Source organism: Choloepus didactylus, chromosome 24, assembly GCF_015220235.1.
Source record: "Choloepus didactylus isolate mChoDid1 chromosome 24, mChoDid1.pri, whole genome shotgun sequence".
Classification (NCBI taxonomy): domain Eukaryota; kingdom Metazoa; phylum Chordata; class Mammalia; order Pilosa; family Megalonychidae; genus Choloepus; species Choloepus didactylus.
The window spans coordinates 18,233,481-18,257,870 of NC_051330.1; the positions used below are offsets into that span (position 1 = coordinate 18,233,481).

A 24,390-nucleotide genomic window follows, 5' to 3' on the forward strand; every position below is an offset into this window, starting at 1 on the left:
CCATGTGTGGCTCTCCTTATGAGTCTTAGTTTATTGGCTGGGTGGATTGTCTAAAGAACTGTAACCCAATAAATAACATTAAAATGTGAAGATAGAGGAAGCCATATTAAACAATGTTGCTTTATGTTCTACAGAAAACATGGTAAAAACTGTGGAGCACATTTAAATTTAAGACAGCTATAACACAACAGTGAGGAAAAGAAGAGGTCAACAGCAACACAAGATATCCAGGCTCCCAAATGACATGAGCCACAGATATCACATGCTATGGATCCACTGTAGAATGTGGAAATGGGAACATTCACCCAGGGGTACCTATTCACTTTTCAGGGATGGACACCAGGAATCTGCATTTGTGGAAACCAGGTTTTCTGATGTGGGGTGGAATTTTAAACTTGGGGAAGTGTGGTTGACAAGTTAAAGATCTTTATATAGTTCTGTGCCCCATTATAGATAGCCAAGGTGTTCACTGCCATGTTGCTCACTCCTTCCTCTGTTGAACTGAAGTTACCAGCTGCACCTGCACACCATTTATGGGCCACAAACTAGTTTGTTTATGTCTTGTCCATAAATTGTGAATTTACTGGGAGGTCCCTCCTATTCTCAATTTTACCTTATTGGACTTTTCCTCACCTTTCAGGAATCTACTTTCATGTATCATCTTGGGAGTCTTCAGTGTTCAACCCAACATTGGTCCCTGGGTTTTGCACCATCAAATCTCCCCATCTCCCCAGCAAGGCATGCAGCACTCCTCACTGATTCCTAGCTTGAATTTCTCCTCCTCTGGACTGCATGAACTTAAAAGAGCAGGGATAGCACCTTCCTGGATTACTCCTTTACCAGTGTCCACAAAGTGTATGCCATATGAAAAGACTCAACAAATGTGATCAATGTATGCATTAAAGGATAAATAATGTATAGGGGAAAGGCTGTCTCTGATTTTGACATATCAGCATTGGGCCACATTTTCCATACCTTGCCATTTGGGGTTAATCTTTCTGTATATGCTTCTACCTCATAAATGGAAGGGAAACATTCAAATCTTCTACCTAAAATGAAAAAGAAGAGACATTGAGGGAACATCCTCCTAGACTGAGCTCCTAATACTTCTAACATTCAAGTCCTCCAAGTGAACATTCAGGATCTGAGGACACTGCCTCCATGCTGACAGCCTCTCTCTCTACTGACAGCCTGTCTCCTTATGGGATTTTTCCCAATTCAGTGACTAGAATTAGAAATTGATGTACTTACCAACAGCTACAGGAACTACTATAGGAGACTTAAAGGCAGATGTATACTTGGGGTCCATAGAGTTGTCCCAGGGCCAGTGTTCAATCAAGTGATACCGAGGAAATGGTTGGGAGGTAGGTGGAGGTGTGTTACTCAGACGTAGGAGTTGAACTGTTTGTCCTTCATGCTCCCTGTTGCTCCCCCTTGTCATGTGACAATACTGCGGTTTGAGATTCCCTTCTCCATTGTGTGGGGACATGCCATGTCCATATGATGGAGAAAGGCTACCTCGTCATCTGAAGAGGGAATTCTAGAGAAAAGAGAGAAATTATCCTCCCGAAAGCTTAACCCTAGGAATACATGGACTCTGGTTTTAGGTACAGAATATTTCATATAAAGATAAAGTTAGTAGTGATAACCTTTCTTTCAGAAAGCATTTTCTATGGACAAGTAAACATAAATGCTTGAACAATTTTTAGAGAACTCAATAAAACACTGGCAGTATTTAGTTGTTTTAGTAAAATTGTTTTAAAAGCTTACATCTACATGTTAAAAACCATTTTACTGATTTATCAACTTTTAACCATATTGAGTGATGTGAATGATATTATAACATCCAATTATATTTCTTTTGGGGCCATTATTTCCAGGAAAAGCAAATTTCTGTTACCATATTATGTATGTAAAAGTTTTTTTCTGTTTGTCTTGAAAAATTTGTTTTAGAGAAATTACATGTTTACAAAAACAATCATGCAGAAAATACAGTGCTCTCACATAGTCCCCTCCCCCACCCCCCAGTTTTCCCTATTATTAACACTTTGCATTACTGTGGTAACTGTTACAATTGCTGAAACAATGTCATTATAATTATGCTATTAACTGTAGTCCACAGTTTACATTAGGGTTCACTATTTGTGTTGTACCTTCTATGGTTTTGTTTTAAAAATTGTATTCAAGTAATATACATACAAATTAAAATCTCCCCCTTTAGCCACATTCACATATATAATTCATGGCTCTTAATTATGTTCACAATGTCGTGCTATCATCATCACCATCCATAACCAAAACTTTTTCATCACTTCAAACAGAAATTCTTTACCAATTAAGCATTAACTTCCCATCACCTACACATTTTACATTCTCACCAGCAAGAAACGAGTGTTCCTATTTCTCCACATCCTCTCCAATACTTGCTATTTTCCATCATTTCTATAGTAACAATTCTAGTGGGTATGGTGCCTGTTTGTCTTTATCCTACCATCACATTTGCTTGAAAGTATAACTAGGTTCAAAACTTTGGTTTGTTGAAAACCATTGTCCCCCAGAATTTGGAGTGTAGTATGCCATCTTCTAGTCCCAAGCACTCATGTGCTTTTCTGAATTCTGACCATTTGTCTGTGATCTCTTTTCTTTCTCTGGAAACTTTTAGTATCTCCTCTTTGCTCCAGTGCTTTGGAAACTCTCAACGAAGTGTCTTGGTGTAGATCTATTTCATTCTTGATCTTGGGCCCTCCATGAACCCTTTCAGTCTAGAAATTCAGACTCCATAGTTTTAGGAAATTTTCCTGTAGTATTTATTCACGGATTTCTCTCTTCTCCTTATTTTATGGAAGTCTCATGATCAAATGTTGGACTTATTTTTTGTGAGGTACAATAATGTAGTGGTTAAGACATGGAGGTCATAAACTCTGGAATCATTTGCCTGCGCACCTCCACTTCTTGCTGTGTGATGCTCATCGCTGCTCACATTTCCTCATCTGTGAAAATAGGGATGGTAACAGTACCCACTCTACGTGAATTAGTGTGCACAGAGTGATGAGAACAGTGCCAAGCACACAAGTACTCTGGGTGTCATATTTATACATCAATGTCACATTTCACAGGGGAAGGCATAACCAGAGGGTGCTGCTTATGGCTGCCCCTGGAGGTGAATGAGACTCCCAGCCCACCCACCCCTTCCTCATCCTTCAGTATTGTGGAGGCCATCAAGTGCGCCAGGCTGTGACTGCTATAACATTTTCTGTTAAGCCTCCTGCTTTTGTTGTTGTTGTCAGACATTTTGCAGGATTTCAACTTTATCTTTCAATACTTCTATTGAATTGTTCATTTTCCTCTCATGTTTTTAATTTGTAAGAGCTCTTCCTCATTGGCCAAATGTTCCTTTATAGTCTCCTGTTCTCGTTTTTTGGAAGCAAAATCTCAAATATGTTTGTGGATACTGTTTTTTGTTTTTTCCCTCTGCTTCCCTTATCATCTCTGTTCCTTCTGAGACCCTCTTCCTTTGTTTTGTAGTGCCTGGGGCTGCTGAGCTTTGAGACTGGGATTTGGCTAGGCCATTCTACTGGGGGGACCCCTAACTATCAGTACTTTCTTTTAAACTGGGAGCTGCTTCAGAAAGGAGCTCTCCTCTCCAGGGAGCCTCAATATAGGGCTCTGCCCCATGCTGGCTGGGCATCTGATCTTTCCTGGAGCTCACTTCCCAGTCATTGCTGGGGCTGGGGTCATGCCTGCCAGCAGCAGGGGTGGTGAGAGAGGTCTGGGGTCTCCTCCTTTCCAGCTGCAGTCTCATGCACAAGGCCTCAGACACTGGCCTCCATGTCCCAGTCTGCTAAACAGGGACCATTGTTCACCAATCTCCATCTCCACAAGATTCCCACCTTTCTGCCCTCATGGTTTTGCCTTTATAAAAACCCTTTCTTATTCTAGAGGGGTTTCAGCAGGAAGAGGAGGTAAATCTGCCATATTTAACAGGAGTTTTCTATATTAAATAAAGACTTGCCCAAATGGGTAAGCCACTTTGTTGAGGTTTACTGGGTCAACAATCTAGGGTGCTTGAGCTTCCAGAATTGGTTTCTTCCAGGTCAGAAAACTGAATTCCAGTCTTGAGACTGAGTTCAGCACATGGTAACAGTCCAGAGCAGCTTTTCCAATGCCATGGATGGCCACGCTGAGCCTTTTAAAATAATTCCCAGACTAAGGGAATTCTACCTGAATACCCTTCAAGATGGATTGGTTTCAACGTGTCCCATCTCTTGGGTTGAAGTTCTATCTACTGTTTCATCAAATTTATGATGCCATAAGATTTTTAAAAATATCTTTACATATATGCATTTCATATCTATTTATCTAGATACATATGTAAAAATATAAAACAGCCCATGTGCATATTTACGTGTGTATGTACATTTAGTGTATATTAGTACACACTAATACATATAACAATATATACTAATATATGATAATTATATATTACATTATATAACAAAGTAATTAGTGTACACTCTAATAGTGTATAATAGTATATTTTAATACAATTTTATTGATACATTCACACTATATAACCCATCAAATATACAATGGCTCACAGAATCATCATAGTTGTGCACTCATCATCACAATCAACTTTTGAACATTTTCATTACTCCAAAAAAGGAAATAAAAATAAAAAACAAAACCCAAAACATCTGATACCCTTTATCCACCCCATTATCATCATTTTTAACAGTTTTATTCATACACCATACAATCCATCCTAAGTGTACAATTAATGGCTCTTGGTATAATAAAAAATATGGTATGGTTCACAAATTTGCCTCTCAAATTTGCGCAGCGGCGATGCTAATGTATGCATCACTCCAATTTTAGTATACGGGCTGTAGAAGGGAGCAGGATGCCATCAGTTGTAAGATGCACTATTCTTTCCTGAGTTACTAGGAAAGAGAAAACGCTGCCAATTCAACAAGAACACACCATTCATCGTTACACATCTCCCGACATTTCAGAGATGTTAAATGCAAAGAATATGCGTCATAAAGCCGATAAAATATTGCGGTTGTGTCGTCACTTTCCTCATCTCGCTAACTGGGGGAGATGGGCGTCTGCGACTGCACTGACTCCTTCAGCCCAGGAGGCGGGCAGCTGTTCTTTCCCCAGGCTCATTGGTGAAAATGGGCAGACAACACCCGTAACGCTTTCCTTCCTCCCTCCACAGCCCTGCAAGAAAAAGGCCTATTATCGCGAGACTTTGGTACTTCCAGCGCTCGAGCCGGCACGCAGATCGCGTGAGATCGCGAAGGGAGCAGAAAGCTCTGGCGTCTGATGCGACCGCGACTGCAGGAAGATGGCGACGGCGCGACCGTAGGACGCGTAACTGAGTGCGCTGTGACCACAGGCTGCACCGCAGCTCCCGGGAGCGGGTCGCCGGCCCGGCTTAGGTCCCGGAGGGCACCCCCTGAGGTGCGGAGGCCGCTACACCGGTCCGCTCGGGCCCACGGGGCCCTGCGTCGTGGAGGGGGAAGGGGCTTCAGCGGGCCGGGGGCGGCAGATCACTGGCTACCGACGACCCCGCGAATACCAGGTAAAAATTTTGAGTTGTTTTTTTTTTTTTTTTTTTTTTGTCAATGAAATGCTGTTGTAATACATTAAAATTTCAGAGGTACTTCTGTTGGTCTATTGGATTGCTAGTTCATTTCTTTCTTATGGTTCTTATCACTTTGTATACGTTTTTCTAATTTGACCAAAATTTCCTAAAGGGGAGTTATCCTTTATTTCGAAAGCATGGGAGTGTTATCATGTCATAATAAATGTTACTTGAAACCTTATGTACATCAGACAGAATTCTATGTACTTGAAATGTACTAACTCATAATTTCTCACAAGATACTGCATAGGAGGCAGTCATAATTATTGTGCACGTTGATAGATGAAAAATCTCAGGCAAAGAGAGGATAAACAACGTGACAACCTGTGACAATTAATAAAAGTTGTCACTCAGAATCATCCTTAAGGAGTCTCAGAGGATCAGCAGTTATAAGCTTAATTAATAGGTAGGTCATCTTATTTTTCACTTCGGAGTGGAAAATGAGAGCATAGAAAGGCCAGGTCACCTCAGAACGCAGACCTGTGCATTCATCCTTCAACTTTCCGACACATTATCCTGCTTCAAGTTTTGCAGTGAAAAGGTTTTGAGAGAGTTTATTCTCAGACACTCTGTTCTCCTTTAACATTTGGGACTTGAATTTCATTTACTTCAGCCAATTTTCTTTTTGAAAGATACTGCTATCCTGGTTCTGTGATGACATCCTAGTAATTTCCTTGGTTGAGATCAGGTATGAGGTTGCCTGGGATTGGGGATTTCCCTTACTGGTGACAAAAATAACTGTATAAATAAGGATAGAAATGTCTGGATCATTTCCAGATACTGATCATCCAGTAACCTTTTCTAATTTATATGGGCCATAGGTTTTAGTCATACTTAAAATGAAAATATTATTTAAACTATGACTCACCTCATCCTCACTATCTTGATATATCAATTGGGACAGTTCTCTGTTTTCAAGCTGATGACCCAGGGTATGTGTTGGACGTTCCACTCTTGCTTTAAGCAGAAACCAGAAGTTGATACACTTCTGAGTTTTCCACAGCTTTACTTGGACCAAATTCTAGTCCCTTAGAATCTGGAATTGGGGATAAGGACAGAAACTCATAAAAATGGAGCATCTTTGGATCAAGAGCCCTCTGGTACAGGGGATTTTGCTACACAGGCCTATACAGGAGTTCAGAAGCCCTCTCCAATAGAACTGACCCATGTCCAGGCCAAGACTAGCTGAGGATCCAGTAGTCTTCAAGCCACACAAGATGAACATGTAATGGAATGGAAGAAACTATTAGCACAGACTCATAATGTCAAACCCCAAGGCTTGCATGTGTGTATGCCCACTGGATTCTAAAGTTTTTTGATTCCAGGGACTCTGGATAGAGGATATCTTGTTCCCAATTCCCTTTTTACCTTGACTCTGACAGACTAAAGGTATATTTTATAAAAACCTGTTAAACTGAGGCTAGAGTGGGAGACGTAATTGGCTTTTTAAAAAAAATTTAATTGAGATTGTTCACACATCATACAATCATCCAGTGATCCAGAGTGCACATCATACAGCTGTGCATCCATCACCACAATAATTTTTTTTTCTATTTTTAGAACATCTTCATTATTCCAGAAAAGAAATAAAGACAAAAAAGAAAACTCGAATCCTCCCATACCCTTAACCACCCCCCCATAGTATTGGTATAGTACATTTTTTACTGTCGATGAAAGAATGTCAAAATACTATTCTAACTGTAGTACATAGCTTGCAATAGATATATTTTTTCCCTGTATACCCCTCTATTATTAACTTCCAGTTATAGTGTCATACAGTTGTTCTAGTTCATGAAAGAAATTTCTAGTATTTGTACAGTTAATCATGGGCACTGTCCACCACAAGATTCACTGTTCTATACATTCCCATATTTTAATCTCTTAAGTTTCCCCTTTCCACCACATTCACACACCATTCACCACTGTTATTTATTCTCACAACAGCGTGCTACCATCATCTCTGTCCATTTCCAAACACTTAAGTCCAACCTACTTAAACATTCTGCTCATAATAAGCAACTGCTCTCCATTCTTTAGCCTCTTTCTATATCCTGGTACTTTATATTTCATGTCTATGCGTTTACATGTTATAATTAGTTCATATCAGTGAGATCATACAATATTTGTCCTTATGTGTCTGACTTATTTTACTCAATAAAGTGCCCTCAAGGTTTCCTCATCAGCCGTTTTTTTTTTTTTTTTTTTTAAATGGTTTTGTTCACCTACCATACATTCCATCCTGAGTAAACAATTGCTGGTTCCCTGTATCATTACGTATTTATGCATTCACTACCATCACCACTATCTATATAAGGACCTCTCCTTTTCTTCCACAAAGAAGGAGGAAGAGTCAAAGAAGGTAGAGAGACAAAAGAAAAAAAAAGAAAAAGAATGACAGCTAAAAAGCAACAAAAGGAAAGACAGAATTAAACTGAAGTAGAATGAAAGAGTCAGACAACATCACCAATGCCAAGAGTCCCATACCCCTCCTTTATGTCCCGCTTTTATACGCATTTAGCTTTGGTATATTGCCTTTGTTACATCAAAGGAAGCATAATGCAATGTTTCTGTTAACTATAGTTTCTTGTTTTCATAGATTGTATTTTTTCCCCAATACCACCCATTTTTAACACCTTGCACGGTTGACATTCATTTGTTCTCCCTCATGTAAAAACGTATTTGTACATTTTATCACAGTTGTTGAATACTCTAGGTTTCACTGAGTTATAAAGTCCCAGTCTTTATTTTTCCCCTTTCCTTCTGGTGTCCTACATGCTCCTAACCTTCCTCTTTCAACCATGTGTACAGTCATCTTTGTTCAGTGTACTTATATTGTGCTACCATCACCCAAAATTGTGTTTCAGACCTCTCACTCCTGCCTTTTCCTGTCTGTCTGTAATGCTCCCTTTAGTATTTCCTGTAGAGCAGGTATCTTGTTCACAAACTCTATCATTGTCTGTTTGTCAGGGAATATTTTAGACTCTCCCTCATATTTGAAGGACAGTTTTGCTGGATATAGGATTCTTGGTTGGAGGTTTTTCTCTTTCAGTATCTTAAGTATATTACCCCACTTCATCTTGCCTCCGTGGTTTCTACTATGAAATCTGCACATAGTCTTATCAAGGTTACTTTGTATGTGATGGATCACTTTTCTCTTGCTGCTTTCAGGGTTCTCTGTTTGTCTTTGACATTTGATAATCTGATTTTTAAGTGTCTTGTCATAGGTCTATTGAGATTTCTTCTCTTTGGGGTGCTCTCCACTTCTTGGATCTGTAATTTTATGTCTTTCATAAGAGATGGGAAATTTTCATTGATTATTTCCTCTATTATTGCTTCTGCCCCTTTTCTCTCCTCTTCTCGTTCTGGAACACCCATGACATGTACATTCATGTGCTTCATGTTGTCTGTCATTCAGTTCCTTGAGACGTTGCTCATATTTTTCCATTCTTTTCCCTATCTTTTCTTTTGTGTGTGGGATTTCAGGTGTCTTTTTCTCCAGTTCCTGAGTGTTTTCTTCTGCCTCTTGAGTTCTGCTGTTGTATGTCTCCATTGTGTTTTTCATCTCTTGTGTTGTGCCTTTCATTTCCGTAGATTCTGCCAGTTGTTTTTTTAAACTTTGGTTTCTATCTTATGTTCACCCAGTGTTTTCTTTATATCCTTCATCTCTTTCACCATATCTTCCCTGAACTTGTTGCTTTGGTTTTTGAGTTTAGCATAGTTCTTTGAAAATCTTTAATTGATTGTTTCATGAAAGTGAAGCAATATCTCAACTGTATCTTAATTGAGGTGTAAGTTTTTTCCTTTGACTGGGCCATATCTTCATTTTTCCTAGTGTAGTTTGTAAAATTTCTGTTGTCCAGGCATCTGGTTTCCTTGGTTACTGTGATCAGGTTTTCCTGGACCAGAATAGGTTCAGATTTCAGAATGGTGTTATATTCAGTTTCAAGTTTCCCTGAGAGTGTATCTTAGAAGATTGACATACTTTCCTGTGAGGCCTCTGGCCACCATGCTTTTCCTAACCTGCCCAGCAGGTGGCTCCTGTCAGTCCTTTGCTCCTGACTGGTGTAAGGAGGTGTGGCCCCTTCCATTTCTGCTTTGGCTGTTTTCCCCCAAGCTCTGGGGTCTGAGTTCTGAAGGGAAGGCCAGCACTAGAGCTGGGCTCCAACTCCTTCTCTTAGGGAAGATACACCCCCTAGAGAGTTATTTTTTGCATTTGAATTGCTCTTTTGTCTCTCTGACTCTGTTATCTCCAACCCTGTCTGGGTGAGAGTGCTGCAGGCTGAAAATGGCTGAGGCTCTCTCCACTGAGCCAGTCAGGTTGAGAGAAAAAGACAAAGAAAGTCCACTTTCTGAGCCAGTACATGGCCCCCCAGTTTTGCCCATTGGTCAGAAAGAGCACCTGGTCTTTCTGGTTCTTTAAGGTCAGTTGTCTCTAAAAGCCGCTGTCTGCTTGTTAGGGGTTTTTCTATGTTTGTAGCTTGTATTCAGCAGTCCACATTTGTTAATTAAAATCCCAGTTAGAGCTGGGCTGAGTAATATTCACTGGCTTCGGGAATGCTGCTTTCTCCTACAGTGAGGTCCTGCAGCTCAGCCTGCCATGCGGTGAGGGGGCTCCTGGCATGATTCCACAGTTTTTACTTACAGATTTTGTGCTGTGATCTCAGCCATTCCACCCAGTCCAGGTTAGTGTACGACGTGTGGACAGTCACAGTTATCCCCCAGTTGTTCCAGATTATTTACTATTTGTTCCTGGTTGTTTATTGTTCCAGGGGACTAACTAAATTTCACTCCTCTCTCTGCCGCCATCTTGCCCCTCCTCCCCTATTGGCTTTTGAGAAACAGTGCAAAATTTGCCCTTATTATGTGGAAGAAGCCATTTTGTACTGCTTTAAAGTTAGATTAAATAATCTCGACAGTGGTGTTTGGCTAGCTCATTAACTAATTTTGCATCATTTGCTATAGACAAATAGCGCAAATAATAGATAAATAATATTTGTGATCTTCCAAACCCTAGGCTTCTTGATTCCTTTATCACTAGAAACATGTCCATTAACAAATCATGGAGTAGTGCTGTTCACTGACTGGTTTAAACAAACCTTGACCCTCTTGACACTGTTCTGGAACAGTGCTTTGACCTTGTCAATAATGGGGACCTAAGATATGTTTGTGTTCTGGGTACAAATAGAAGCTAGACTTAGGAGGGACCCCTTTTCCTATGCTGAAACTACTCTCCTTGCCTTTGTGATAGTCCTCATGAATACCTGAGTCCTGTATCCAGTACTTCATGTGGTACTTTTTGGGCCTGTGCTTTTGGAGGGATGCTTGTTTTTTTGTGTGTCACACAGAGCAAACACTAGTCTTGTATATCCTATCATTAAAATGATATTAATTTAACTCCAATTTCATTGAAAACTTCTAAAGCAAAAAATTCAGAGTACTGGTTGGTATAGATAAATGAACGTTAAACTTTTTCAAAATAAAGAAGGTGGTTACCAGAGTTGTCTTGAAATTTGTGTGAAGCTAGTGCCTATTGTATTTTTATTTCCTTCCTTGTACAGCCCAGGACCAGAAACTTTTTTTCTGGGGCATGGAAGAAATTAAGATTTTGCTATATGAAAAATTTTTCCCCAAAATAGTCCTCATGTCTTTATAAATGTACATAACTTGCTCATGAAAGGAGAGAGGGTAACTGCCTTTTTAGTTTTTTCACTGCGAACATGTTCACTCATTGTCTTGAATCCTGTCTCAAATTCCAACTCTTTTATGTTTTGGATATTATTTGTCTACATAAGGAGCTTACCTGTCCATAGAGAGATCTGGGAGTTCAGAATGATAAGAACAAGTAATTAATTTGTCAACACACGTAAACAGAATATCCACAGGAAATTAACTGTTTGATCTCAGCATTATTCATGAATTGGGTAGCATCAAATCCATAAAACGGAGGGGAAATCTGAAGAGCAAGAGCAAGGCTTACATAGGCAGAACAAGGAAGAATAAGAAAATAATCTTAGTGGTTGGTACAGGAACATTTTCCTTGGCTTAGCCTTGCATTAGAAGAACAAAGCTACAGAAGACAAAGGGAGCTCGTGATTATGATAGGTGGTTCTCAGATTTCATGTTCTGGGTGAACAAGCACTTACAAGAGATAGGAATTTAGTTAAGTTTCAGTTTGCTGACATAGGGCTTAGCATGAGGGACTCCATCTCGGGCATACTTAATTTATTTAACAGTTTCCTCCATTTTGATCTGGCTCTTAGCCATTGATTGAGAGCTGTCATCAAAATTTTTGGTGTTGACCACCACTCTCAGTTTCTGTCAGAGGTAATAGGCAGTAGTAATTGAGGTTGTTTTCGTGTTGGGCTCATAGGTGTTCATGATGTCAGTTTTCCCTTGTTCATTTCTTCTTTCTCATTCTAGGCATAAAGCAAGCATTTCCTGGTTCACAGGCAGCTGGGTACCCCCACTTAATATTCTTGAGAGAAAAGAGCACACCAGGGAGACTATAATGAGTACTGTGAGTAATAAAATGCCCAAATGCCCATCTCTTAGTATGCTTTTAAGCTCAAGTCCCATGATTTAAATCACTTTTTTTTTTTAATTGAGATTGTTGACATACCATACAGTTATCCAAAGATCCAAAGTATGCAATCAATTGCCCATGGTACCATCATACAGCTGTGCATCCATCACCATAATTAATTTTTTTTTTCAATTTTTAGAACATTTTCATTACTTCAGAAAAGAAATAAAGACAAAAAAAGGAAACTCATATTCTCCCATACCCCTAACCAGCCCCCCTCCATTATTGATTCATAGTATTGGTATAGTACATTTGTTACTGTTGATGAAAGAATGTTAAAATACTGCTAACTGTAGTATATAGTTTGCAATAGGTATATATTTTTTTCTTATATGCCCCTCTATTATTTACTTCTAGTTACAGTGTCATACATTGTTCTACTTCATGAAAGAGATTTCTGATATTTGTGCAGTTAATCACAGACATTGTCCACCACAAGATTCACTGTTTTATACCATCCCATCTTTTAACCTCTAACTTTCCTTCTGGTGACATACGTGACTCTGAGCTTACCCGTTCCATCACCTTCACACATGATTCAGCACTGTTAGTTATTCTCACAATGTACTATCATCACCTCTGTCCATTTCCAAACATTTACGTTCACCCTAGTTGAACATTCTGCTCATAATAAGCAACTGCTCCTCATTCTTTAGCCTTGTTCTATATCCTGATAACTTATATTTCATGTCTATGAGTTTATATATTATAATTAGTTCATATCACTGAGACCCTGCAATGTTTGTCCTTATGTGTCTTATTTCACTCAATATAGTGCCCTCAAGCTTTATTCATCAACTCATTTTTTTTAAAGATGGTTTTGTTCACACACCATACATTCCATCCTAAGTAAATAATCGTTGGTTCCCTGTATAGTCACATATTTATGTATTCACCATCATCAGCACTATCTATATAAGGCCATCTCCATTTCTTCCACAAAGAAGGAGAAAGGGTAAAAGAAGGTAGAGACAAAAGAAAAAGAAAAAATAAAGAGAAATAAACAAAACAAAACAAAACAACATTATTGCTGGAAAGTAACAAAAGAAAAGATAACATTAAACTAAAGTAGAATAAAGAGTCAGACAGCTTCACCAGTGCCAAGAGTCTCATACCCCTCCCTTATGTCCCCCTTTTACATGCATTTAGCTTTGGTATGTTTCCTTTGTTGCATTAAAGGAAGCATAATACAATGTTTCTGTTAATTATAGTCTCTAGTTGCCTTGATTGTATTTTTCCCCTATTCCCACCTTATTTTTAACAGCTCATAATGTTTACATTCATTTGTTCTCCCTCATGTAAAAACATATTTGTACCTCTTATCACAATGGTTGAACACTCTAGGTTTCACTGAGTTATACAGTCCCAGTCTTTGTCTTTCCTCTCTTCTTCTGGTGTCCCACATGCTCCTTAACCTTCCTCTTTCAACCGTATGCGCAGTCATCTTTGTTCAGTGTACTTGCATTGCTGTGCTACTATCACCCAAAATTGTGTTTCAAACATCTCACTCCTGTCTTTTCCTATCTGTCTGTAGTGCTCCCTTTAGTATTTTCTGTAGAGCAGGTATCTTGTTCACAAACTCTGTCATTGTCTGTTTGTCAGAGAATATTTTAAACTCACCCTTATATTTGAAGGACAGTTTTGCCAGATATAGGATTCTTGGTTGGAGGTTTTTCTCTTTCAGTATCTTGAATATATTACTCCACTTCCTTCTTGTGTCCATGGTTTCTACTGTGAAATCTGCACATAGTCTTATCAAGCTTCCTTTGTATGTGATAGATTGCTTTTCTCTTGCTGCTTTCACAATTCTCTCTCTATCTTTGATGGTTTATAATCTGATTATTAAGTGTCTTGGTGTAGGTCTATTGAGAACTATTCTGTTTGGGGTACAGTGCGCTTCTTGGTTCTGTAATTTTATGTCTTTCTGTAATTTTATCTATTATGTCTTTAATAAATGGGAAATTTTCATTGATTATTCCCTGTATTATTGCTTCTGCCCGTTTTCCCTTCTTTTCTCCTTCTGGGATACCTATAATACATGAATTTGTGTGCTTCACATTGTCCTTCAGTTCCCTGAGCCCCTGCTCATATTTTTGCATTCTTTTCCCTTGTTCTTTTGTGTGTAGCATTTCAGATGATCTGTCCTCTAGTTCAGAAATCCTTTCTTCTGCCTCTCCAAGTCTGCTGTTGTATGTCTCCATTGTGTTTTTCATCTTTTTGGTTGCACATTTCATTCCCATAAGTTCTGCCATTTGTTTCTTTAAGCTTACAAATTGTTCCTTATGATCATTCAGTGTCATCTTTATATCCTTCATCTCTTTTGTCACATTTTCTTTCAACTTGTTGATTTGATTTAGAAGATGTGTTTAAACGTCTTTAATTAGTTGTTTCACCTCTTGAATCAGTTGAGGTGTTATTTTGTTTCTTTGACTGGGCCATATGTTCGTATTTCCTGATGTGGCTCATGATTTTTTTTGCTGTCTAGGCATCTAATTTTCTTGATTAGTTTATTCTGGAGGTTGTTTTCTATCTTTTCCCTTGGGTTTTCTTGTTGGTTTTGTTTTTTTTTTGATCTCTTTATTTCATTGTTTCTCTCACTGGCCAGTTCTCAGAGTGGCTCTGCTCCCCATTCTTCACCCAAAATCAGGCACCCATTGTGGTCTGCCACAGGGATGGGAGGTAGGCACTGGACATGCCAGCAAGTTCACTGTGTGTGGTAAAATAGATCTGCTGGCTTCCAGTGGTGCTATGTTTCCCTTGCACTTTCCAGACTTTCTGGCAAATGGTGCTGTTCTGTAACTTAATTGTCCTCAGAGGCGGCTTTGCCTCTGAGCATAGGGTGCATACAGGTGAGTTGAAACTATGGGATTCCTATGTCCTCACTTTACCAGCCACAATCTGGCTCGATGTGGGGCTACACCTGTGGCAGAGTACTCCTTCAACTGGCTCAGTTACTCCAGCTGTCCCCAAGGCAAAGGAATGCCATCTGCTGCTTCCCTCAAGGGTGGGGGAAAGGTTTTCAGACCCAGGGCTGGAAACACAGTCTCTGTCTATGTTTCCCCAGTCCCTTTGTCCCTCACTGACCTGGGCCTTGAAATGTCCTCCTTTGTCCCTTGGGTCTTCAGACAGTGGGGGTATGTCTTACTGCTGTGAGAGATTTTAAAATTGGTGTCTTTGGTGGGAGGGTTCCCATCTGCTGATTCTGTTCCTTTCCCACATGGAGACTGAGTGAAGGGTGGGGGGAGAGGACTGGCTTGTCTGAGATGGAAGATTCCTACATGATATTTCTTCTCTTTTCTTCTATTTGGCATCTGCAGGGCCCTTCTACAGTCTGTGTCCTCCTCCAGAGTTTCAAACAATTCAGAATTGTCCTTTTTTTAATTGACTCTCTGGAGAGGAGTTTTCAGTAGCTGTTTACGTTGCCATGTTGATGACGTCACTCCTTCATATGTTTTTTTTTATATTCTCAGTTCTTTTTGTATGTGCTTCTTTCTTGATGGGAACCGTAGATGGGAATAAAGTGGCAGAAAGGACATTATCCACCTGCCCATTTTTAATTGGAGTACCAGAAAAAGTTAGGAATCATTTTTGTTTTCATTGCATGCTGATATCATGGATTGCACTAAAAACATATCTGTATACATATTAACAGATTTTCCTTCAGTTAGAAAGGAGGCTAGAGTAAGAGGATAGAGGTAATCCTGTTGGGCAGAAAAAAGTTGGGGAATGCTAACTCATCCAGTCAGTCTGTAGTAGTAACTGAATAGCCTGCTTGGAATTTGCCATCAGAGTTTTTATCATAAGAAGCATTAACAAATAGTGACATCTGGTATGGTTAATGGAGCATGTATGGAGTCATTAATTGTGAAGTTACCAATTTACAGTCATGGGGTTCCGCCTCATCAGATAAAGGTAGTAGAGTAGCAGGGTTAATTTAAGAACATAGCAGCACGTTAGGTAGGTTAGGAGGTGAAAGTAGAAGGATCTCAAAAGAAGTCCGATTTCTGGATGAGAAATGTTGGGTCTGCTCAGAGTTAAGTTTGCTGAGGCTTTAACTAATTTGGCAGCTTCTGCTATGGCTTTTACACAATTTGGGTAAGCACAGGTAAGTGCAACAAGTTGCAGGCTACAGGAGTCAGGTATTTAATTTCCTCTGTGTTCTTAAGTTACTATTCCTAAGACTTGGTTAAATAACCAGTGCTTCCTATTATTTCTTGTTATCAAGGAGGACAGATTCTGATTAAGCCTATGTGAGTAATTATATTGACAAAGAAATAACAATATTCCATATGAGTTAACAAATTCTGGAGAGGTCAGACAGGGAGATAAAGATGAATGTTTCATGAATTATACGTAGTTTAAGGGAAAACAGTAAGGGATTCCTTGTGTCTAGAAAGTAGAACAGGAAAACATTTCCCTTAATCCAGACAAAACTGTAATTCTTTATCAGTTCATTTAGTCCTAGGTAAATAATCCTTGTTTCACTTGACCTTGTGTTAGCATTCTCATGTACCCATCAGCTTCTTCACTAGAATTCTGGAAATCTTGCTCAGTCTAGTGGTATGCATTCAAAGGTATTTAAGCAATGTCATTAGAAGCCGGTGCCTTAGAGAACTTAGCATAGTCCTTTTCATAGGTCTCTGAGATAATCCTTTCTCTTGAAGATGAAGCACACTGTCCTGTAGCTGATTGCAAGTGTTTTCAGGGAAGCATCATAATAAAAACCATGTGCAGATGACAGAACACTTAAAATGGCCATGGTTTACTTATTGCTCTTTTACAAAAGAGAGTAATCTGATGAGAGTTCATTAAACATTAGTTTAAGAATAACTGAATGTATGAACAATAATATTATTGTCCAGTATCAGGCACATCAGTACTTGAACATCTCATGGATAGTGAGGATATTGATAAATGTCTGAGAACTTTATATAACTTCTGAAATGTTTATATTAATAACATGGTATCCTATAAATTTAACCAACAGGAAGGTTAGAAAATCAGTTTTAATTTGATAACACTTCCCATGCAACTGATAACATATCAAATAAACCTATCTAGTTTTATCACCTCTCTGTTTACCAAGTGAAAGAAAAATCCTTTGTGATTTTCCAGGAGCCTTCTGGAAAATCCCAAAGGCAGTTTGAGTTCAACAATGTATCATTTAGGGTTAACTTAGGGAAGGCAGTATGTCAAAAAGGGCTTTAATTGTTAAATAGGATCATGGGTCATTGTGAAAAAAATATTTAGTTCTCTAGTTAAAGTGACAATAAAAGATTTTGAAATGAAGGAGGGAGCATAACTGTAAAATTCACAATTATTTCTAAATGTGAAGACTTGTTCTTTAAAACAAAGAATGATGAGGTCTGTATTGAGCACAGGAGGTAATCCTGATAAGATACAGAATGTTTGCCTTCAAAGCAGGTTACTAGGATGGTTAAGAAAAAACTTTTATAACCTCTTATTAAGAGCAGGCCAGTAATCCAAGAAAACTGTCATTTTAACAGAAAACCAAATTCTGTTTTTGCGTGTAGATACTGTCTGATAAGAAGACTTCAAAATCTTACATAAGTATCAAATCTTAGATAACCTTAACCATGTCAAATAAAATGATGTTTCTTCAAAATATTTCTATGAATATTTTTTCATTGGAAATATTTAAAGTTTGGTTTTCTTAATTTCTAGAACTTTAGGAATATTAATTTTTATGTAAGTGCATATATAAATTTTTATATATAAATGCTTATATAAGTGCTTATTTATCTTTAATTCAGTTTGAATAAAACTTGTCTAAGGAGTTTTATAAGTTAATTTATAAGTTAATTTGGCTATGCCATTAGGTAGCTTCAGTTTAAACATTTTTGAATAAAACTCATCTAAGGAGTTTTATAAGTTAATATTTGGCTATGCCATTTGCTAGGAAAATAGAGCTTCAATTTAAAAATTTTTGCTGTTAGACATGAAAACATAATCTCTATGAGTTTTTAATTTCTTGTCATTTGCAAAGGATACTTTAATAAAACATATTAAGATATTGCAATTTCGTCTTATACACTGAGCACCAGTTAAAGCAAAACAGGCGTTCTGTTTGGTTTGAGGGCTCCTTTTCTGGAGTGCATTTTTGAGATGAGCAATTTTAACTATTTGGAATGTTTCTCATAAAAGATACTGAAATTCTAGGTTGTCTTTGGTGAGAGTTTCCATTTTGTTTTTTAACATCCCCAATTTTTGAACACATAAATGACACAGTGCCATAAGGTAGAGAATCAAAATTTTAAGAGTTTCGGGCCCCGTCTTTATTATTTTGTTTCTTACCTGTTCACTGGCAAAGAAATGAGCAGTAGCAACAGTGAAACTGTGGACTGTACCAAAAGGTTAGGGAATGAGGCTCAGAATTTGATCTTTCTCATCAATATGATTGACCCACTAACCTTTGGGCTGAGAGGTAGTGAGATCAGAGAGCTCAGATACAAAGAGTGAAACTCAAATCTGAGAGTAACTCACCCACGAACCTTGGAGAGGGTGGGGTGAACAGAGAACTCAAAGGGTTCACGTTGCCTTCTTCTGTCTTGTCTCCAGAGTCCTTAACAGTTGCCTTCAGATCCTGTTGTCATCACCAAACTGTCAAAAAAAAAAAAAAAAGAAAAAGAAAACAACCAGAGGAAATTAGTTTTTTGGATCTCACACCTTTATTAATGAATTAGGCAATATCCAATCCATAAAATGGAGGGCAGCTCTGAACAGTGATCGCAAGAACAAGGCTTGTATAGGCAGAACAAGGTAGTCTTAAATAAAGTAACCTTACTGATCGGTACAGGATAGTTTTCCTTATTTTGCTTAACCTTGATGTAGAAGAACTAAGCAACAGAAGAAAAAAGGAGCTGGCCTGTTATGATTGGTTGTTGTCAGATTCCAGCTTCTGGGAGAAGGAGCACTTACATGAGACAGGAACTTAGTTAAGCTTTGGTTTGCTGGCATGGTCTTAGCACGAGGGACTCCATGCTAAGTAAGTTAAGGCCTACTTATTTGTCATCTGTTATGCTGTGTCTCTTATTTGTTTTGACAATAAAAATCCTTCCTATTTTCTTTTTTTTTTTTTTTTTTTATTTTTTTTATTTTTTCTATGAATTTTATTATATATCCTTTTCTCCACAGATAAGCCATTAACAGGCATTATTTTTTTTTTTTTTTTTTAAATCATCATTTTATTGAGATATATTCACATACCACGCAGTCATACAAAACAAATTGTACTTTCGATTGTTTACAGTACCATTACATAGTTGTACATTCATCACCTAAATCAATCCCTGACACCTTCATTAGCACACACACAAAAATAACAAGAATAATAATTAGAGTGAAAAAGAGCAATTGAAGTAAAAAAGAACACTGGGTACCTTTGTCTGTTTGTTTCCTTCCCCTACTTTTCTACACATCCATCCATAAACTAGACAAAGTGGTGTTTGGTCCTTATGGCTTTCCCAATCCCATTGTCACCCCTCATAAGCTACATTTTTATACAACTGTCTTCGAGATTCATGGGTTCTGGGTTGTAGTTTGATAGTTTCAGGTATCCACCACCAGCTACCCCAATTCTTTAGAACCTAAAAAGGGTTGTCTAAAGTGTGCATAAGAGTGCCCACCAGAGTGACCTCTCGGCTCCTTTTGGAATCTCTCTGCCACTGAAGCTTATTTCATTTCCTTTCACATCCCCCTTTTGGTCAAGAAGATGTTCTCCGTCCCACGGTGCCAGGTCTACATTCCTCCCTGGGAGTCATATTCCACGTTGCCAGGGAGATTCACTTCCCTGGGTGTCTGATCCCACGTAGGGGGGAGGGCAGTGATTTCACCTTTCAAGTTGGCTTAGCCAGAGAGAGAGGGCCACATCTGAGCAACAAAGAGGCATTCAGGAGGAGACTCTTAGGCACAAATACAGGGAGGCCTAGCCTCTCCTTTGTAGCAACCGTCTTCCCAAGGGTAAAACTTATGGTAGAGGGCTCAACCCATCAAACCACCAGTCCCCTATGTCTGTGGTCATGTTAGCAACCATGGAGGTGGGGTAGGCGAATACCCCTGCATTCTCCACAGGCTCCTCAAGGGGGCACTACATCTTTTTTTTTTTTTTTTTTTTCCCCTTGTTTGTCTTTTTTCATTTTTTTTTTTTTTTTTTTTTTTTTTAACTTTCCCTTCTTTTTTCAAATCACCTGTATGAAAAAAAAAGTTAAAAAGAAAACAAACATACAATAAAAGAGCATTTCAAAGAGACCATAGCAAGGGAGTAAGAAAAAGACAACTAACCTAAGATAACTGCTTAACTTCCAACATGTTCCTACTTTACCCCAAGAAAGTTACATAATATAGCAACATTTCAGTGAACTTGTTCCTACTACAACCATCAGAAATTAACAGACCATAGTCATTTCTGGGCATCCCCAGAACGTTAAATAGCTTATCTGTTCTTCCTGGATTATTGTTCCCCCTTCCTTAATTGCTCTCTACTGCTAGTTCCCCTACATTCTACATTATAAACCATTTGTTTTACATTTTTCAAAGTTCACATTAGTGGTAGCATATAATATTTCTCTTTTTGTGCCTGGCTTATTTCGCTCAGCATTATGTCTTCAAGGTTCATCCATGTTGTCATATGTTTCACCAGATCGTTCCTTCTTACTGCCGCGTAGTATTCCATGTGTGTATATACCACATTTTATTTATCCACTCATCTGTTGAAGGACATTTGGGTTGTTTCCATCTCTTGGCAATTGTGAATAATGCTGCTATGAACATTGGCGTGCAGATATCTGTTCGTGTCACTGCTTTCCGATCTTCCGGGTATATACCGAGGAGTGCAATCGCTGGATCGAATGGTAGCTCTATATCTAGTTTTCTAAGGAAGTGCCAGACTGACTTCCAGAGTGGCTGAACCATTATACAGTCCCACCAACAATGAATAAGAGTTCCAATTTCTCCACATCCCCTCCAGCATTTGTAGTTTCCTGTTTGTTTAATGGCAGCCATTCTAACCGGTGTTAGATGGTATCTCATTGTGGTCTTAATTTGCATCTCTCTAATAGCTAGTGAAGCTGAACATTTTTTCATGTGTTTCTTGGTCATTTGTATTTCCTCTTCAGAGAACTGTCTTTTCATATCTTTTGCCCATTTTATAATTGGGCTGTCTGTACTATTGTCATTGAGTTGTAGGATTTCTTTGTATATGCAAGATATCAGTCTTTTGTCAGATACATGGTTTCCAAAAATTTTTTCCCATTGAGTTGGCTGCCTCTTTACCTTTTTGAGAAATTCCTTTGAGGTGCAGAAACTTCTAAGCTTGAGGAGTTCCCATTTATCTATTTTCTCTTTTGTTGCTTGTGCTTTGGGTGTAAAGTCTAGGAAGTGGCCTCCTAATACAAGGTCTTGAAGATGTTTTCCTACATTATCTTCTAGGAGTTTTATGGTACTTTCTTTTATATTGAGATCTTTGGTCCATTTTGAGTTAATTTTTGTGTAGGGGGTGAGGTAGGGGTCCTCTTTCATTCTTTTGGATATGGATATCCAACTCTCCCAGCCCCATTTGTTGAAAAGACCATTATGGCTCAGTTCGGTGACTTTGGGGGCCTTATCAAAGATCAGTCGGCCATAGATCTGAGGGTCTATCTCTGAATTCTCAATTCGATTCCATTGATCTATATGTCTATCTTTGTGCCAGTACCATGCTGTCTTCGCAACTGTGGCTTTATAATAAGCTTCAAAGTCAGGGAGTGTAAGTCCTCCCACTTCGTTTTTCTTTTTTAGAGTGTCTTTAGCAATTCGAGGCATCTTCCCTTTCCAGATAAATTTGATAACTAGCTTTTCCAAGTCTGCAAAGTAGGTTGTTGGAATTTTGATTGGGATTGCATTGAATCTGTAGATGAGTTTGGGTAGAATTGACATCTTAATGACATTTAGCCTTCCTATCCATGAACATGGAATATTTTTCCATCTTTTAAGGTCCCCTTCTATTTCTTTTAGTAGAGTAATGTAGTTTTCTTTGTATAGGTCTTTTACATCTTTGGTTAAGTTGATTCCTAGGTACTTGATTTTTTTAGTTGCTATTGAAAATGGTATCTTTTTCTTGAGTGTCTCTTCAGTTTGTTCATTTCTAGCATATAGAAACATTACTGACTTATGTGCATTAATCTTGTATCCCGCTACTTTGCTAAATTTGTTTATTAGCTCTAGTAGGTGTATCGTTGATTTCTCAGGGTTTTCTAGATATAAGATCATATCATCTGCAAACAATGACAGTTTTACTTCTTCTTTTCCAATTTGGATGCCTTTTATTTCTTTGTCTTGCCGGATTGCCCTGGCTAGCACTTCCAGCACAATGTTGAATAACAGTGGTGACAGCGGGCATCCTTGTCTTGTTCCTGATCTTAGAGGGAAGGCTTTCAGTCTCTCACCATTGAGTACTATGCTGGCTGTGGGTTTTTTCATATATGCTCTTTATCATGTTGAGGAAGTTTCCTTCAATTCCTACCTTTTGAAGTGTTTTTATCAAAAAGGGATGTTGGATTTTGTCAAATGCTTTTTCAGCATCTATTGAGATGATCAATTGATTTTTCCCTTTCGAGTTTTTAATGTGTTGTAATACATTGATTGTTTTTCTGATGTTGAACCATCCTTGCATGCCTGGAATGAACCCCACTTGGTCATGGTGTATGATTTTTTTAATGTGTCTTTGGATTCGATTTGCAAGTATTTTGTTGAGGATTTTTGCATCTATATTCATTAGGGAGATTGGCCGGTAGTTTTCCTTTTTTGTAGCATCTTTGCCTGGTTTTGGTATTAGATTGATGTTAGCTTCATAAAATGAGTTAGGTAGTGTTCCATTTTTTTCAATGTTTTGAAAGAGTTTGAGTAAGATTGGTGTCAGTTCTTTCTGGAAAGTTTGGTAGAATTCCCCTGTGAAGCCATCTGGCCCTGGGCATTTATTTGTGGGAAGATTTTTGATGACTGATTGGATCTCTTTGCTTGTGATGGGTTGGTTGAGGTCTTCTATTTCTTCTCTGGTCAGTCTAGGTTGTTCATATGTTTCCAGGAAATTGTCCATTTCTTCTACATTATCCAGTTTGTTGCCATACAGTTGTTCATAATATCCTCTTATAATTTTTTTAATTTCTTCAGGATCTGCAGTTATGTCACCTTTTTCATTCATTATTTTGTTTATATGGGTCTTCTCTCTTTTTGATTTTGTCAGTCTAGCTAGGGGCTTGTCAATCTTGTTGATCTTCTCAAAGAACCAACTTTTGGTGATATTTATCCTTTCTATTGTTTTTTTGTTCTCTATGTCATTTATTTCTGCTTTAATCCTTGTTATTTCTTTTCTTCTACTTGGTTTAGGATTGGTTTGCTGTTCATTTTCTAGCTTCTTCAGTTGATCCATTAGTTCTTTGATTTTGGCTCTTTCTTCCTTTTTAATATATGCGTTTAGTGCTATAAATTTCCCCCTTAGCACTGCTTTTGCTGCATCCCATAGGTTTTGGTATGTTGTGTTCTCATTTTCATTCGTCTCTATATATTTAGCAATTTCTCTTGCTATTTCTTCTTTAACCCACTGATTGTTTAGGAGTGTGTTGTTTAACCTCCAGGTATTTGTGAATTTTCTAAGTCTCTGATGGTTATTGACTTCTAATTGTATTCCATTGTGGTCAGAGAATGTGCTTTGAATAATTTCAATCTTTTTAAATTTATTGAGGCTTGTTTTATGTCCCAGCATATGATCTATTCTGGAGAAAGTTCCGTGAGCACTAGAAAAGTATGTGTATCCTGGTGATTTGGGATGTAATGTCCTGTAGATGTCTGTTAAATCTAATTCATTTATCAGATTGTTTAGGTTTTCAATTTCCTTATTGGTCTTCTGTCTGGTTGATCTATCTATAGGAGAGAGTGATGTGTTGAAGTCTCCGACAATTATTGTGGAAACATCAATTGCTTCCTTTAGTTTTGCCAATGTTTCTCTCATGTATTTTGTGGCACCTTGATTGGGTGCATAGACATTTACGATTGTTATTTCTTCTTGCTGAATTGCCCCTTTTATTAGTATGTAGTGGCCTTCTTTGTCTCTCAAAACATCCCTGCATTTGAAGTCTATTTTATCTGAGATTAATATTGC

General features: G+C 38.3%; 1 protein-coding gene across 3 annotated transcripts in view; it reads left to right on the top strand.

The window, feature by feature from the left end:
* Positions 1-5,218: 5,218 nt before the first annotated feature.
* LOC119520130 (zinc finger protein 596-like) overlaps positions 5,219-24,390 on the top strand; it is a 49,025-nt gene continuing 29,853 nt past the window's right edge. For 2 of the 3 annotated variants that reach the window (XM_037817881.1, XM_037817880.1), the window contains exons 1-2: positions 5,453-5,590; positions 12,074-12,170. Coding sequence is in view for 1 of the 3 variants with exons in the window: in XM_037817879.1 (XP_037673807.1) it covers positions 5,332-5,590 (259 nt within the window). In the remaining 2 variants the exon portion in view is untranslated. Of the gene's footprint in view, positions 5,591-12,073; positions 12,171-24,390 lie in introns of all 3 variants that reach the window. The other variant, XM_037817879.1, reaches the window with a different exon arrangement.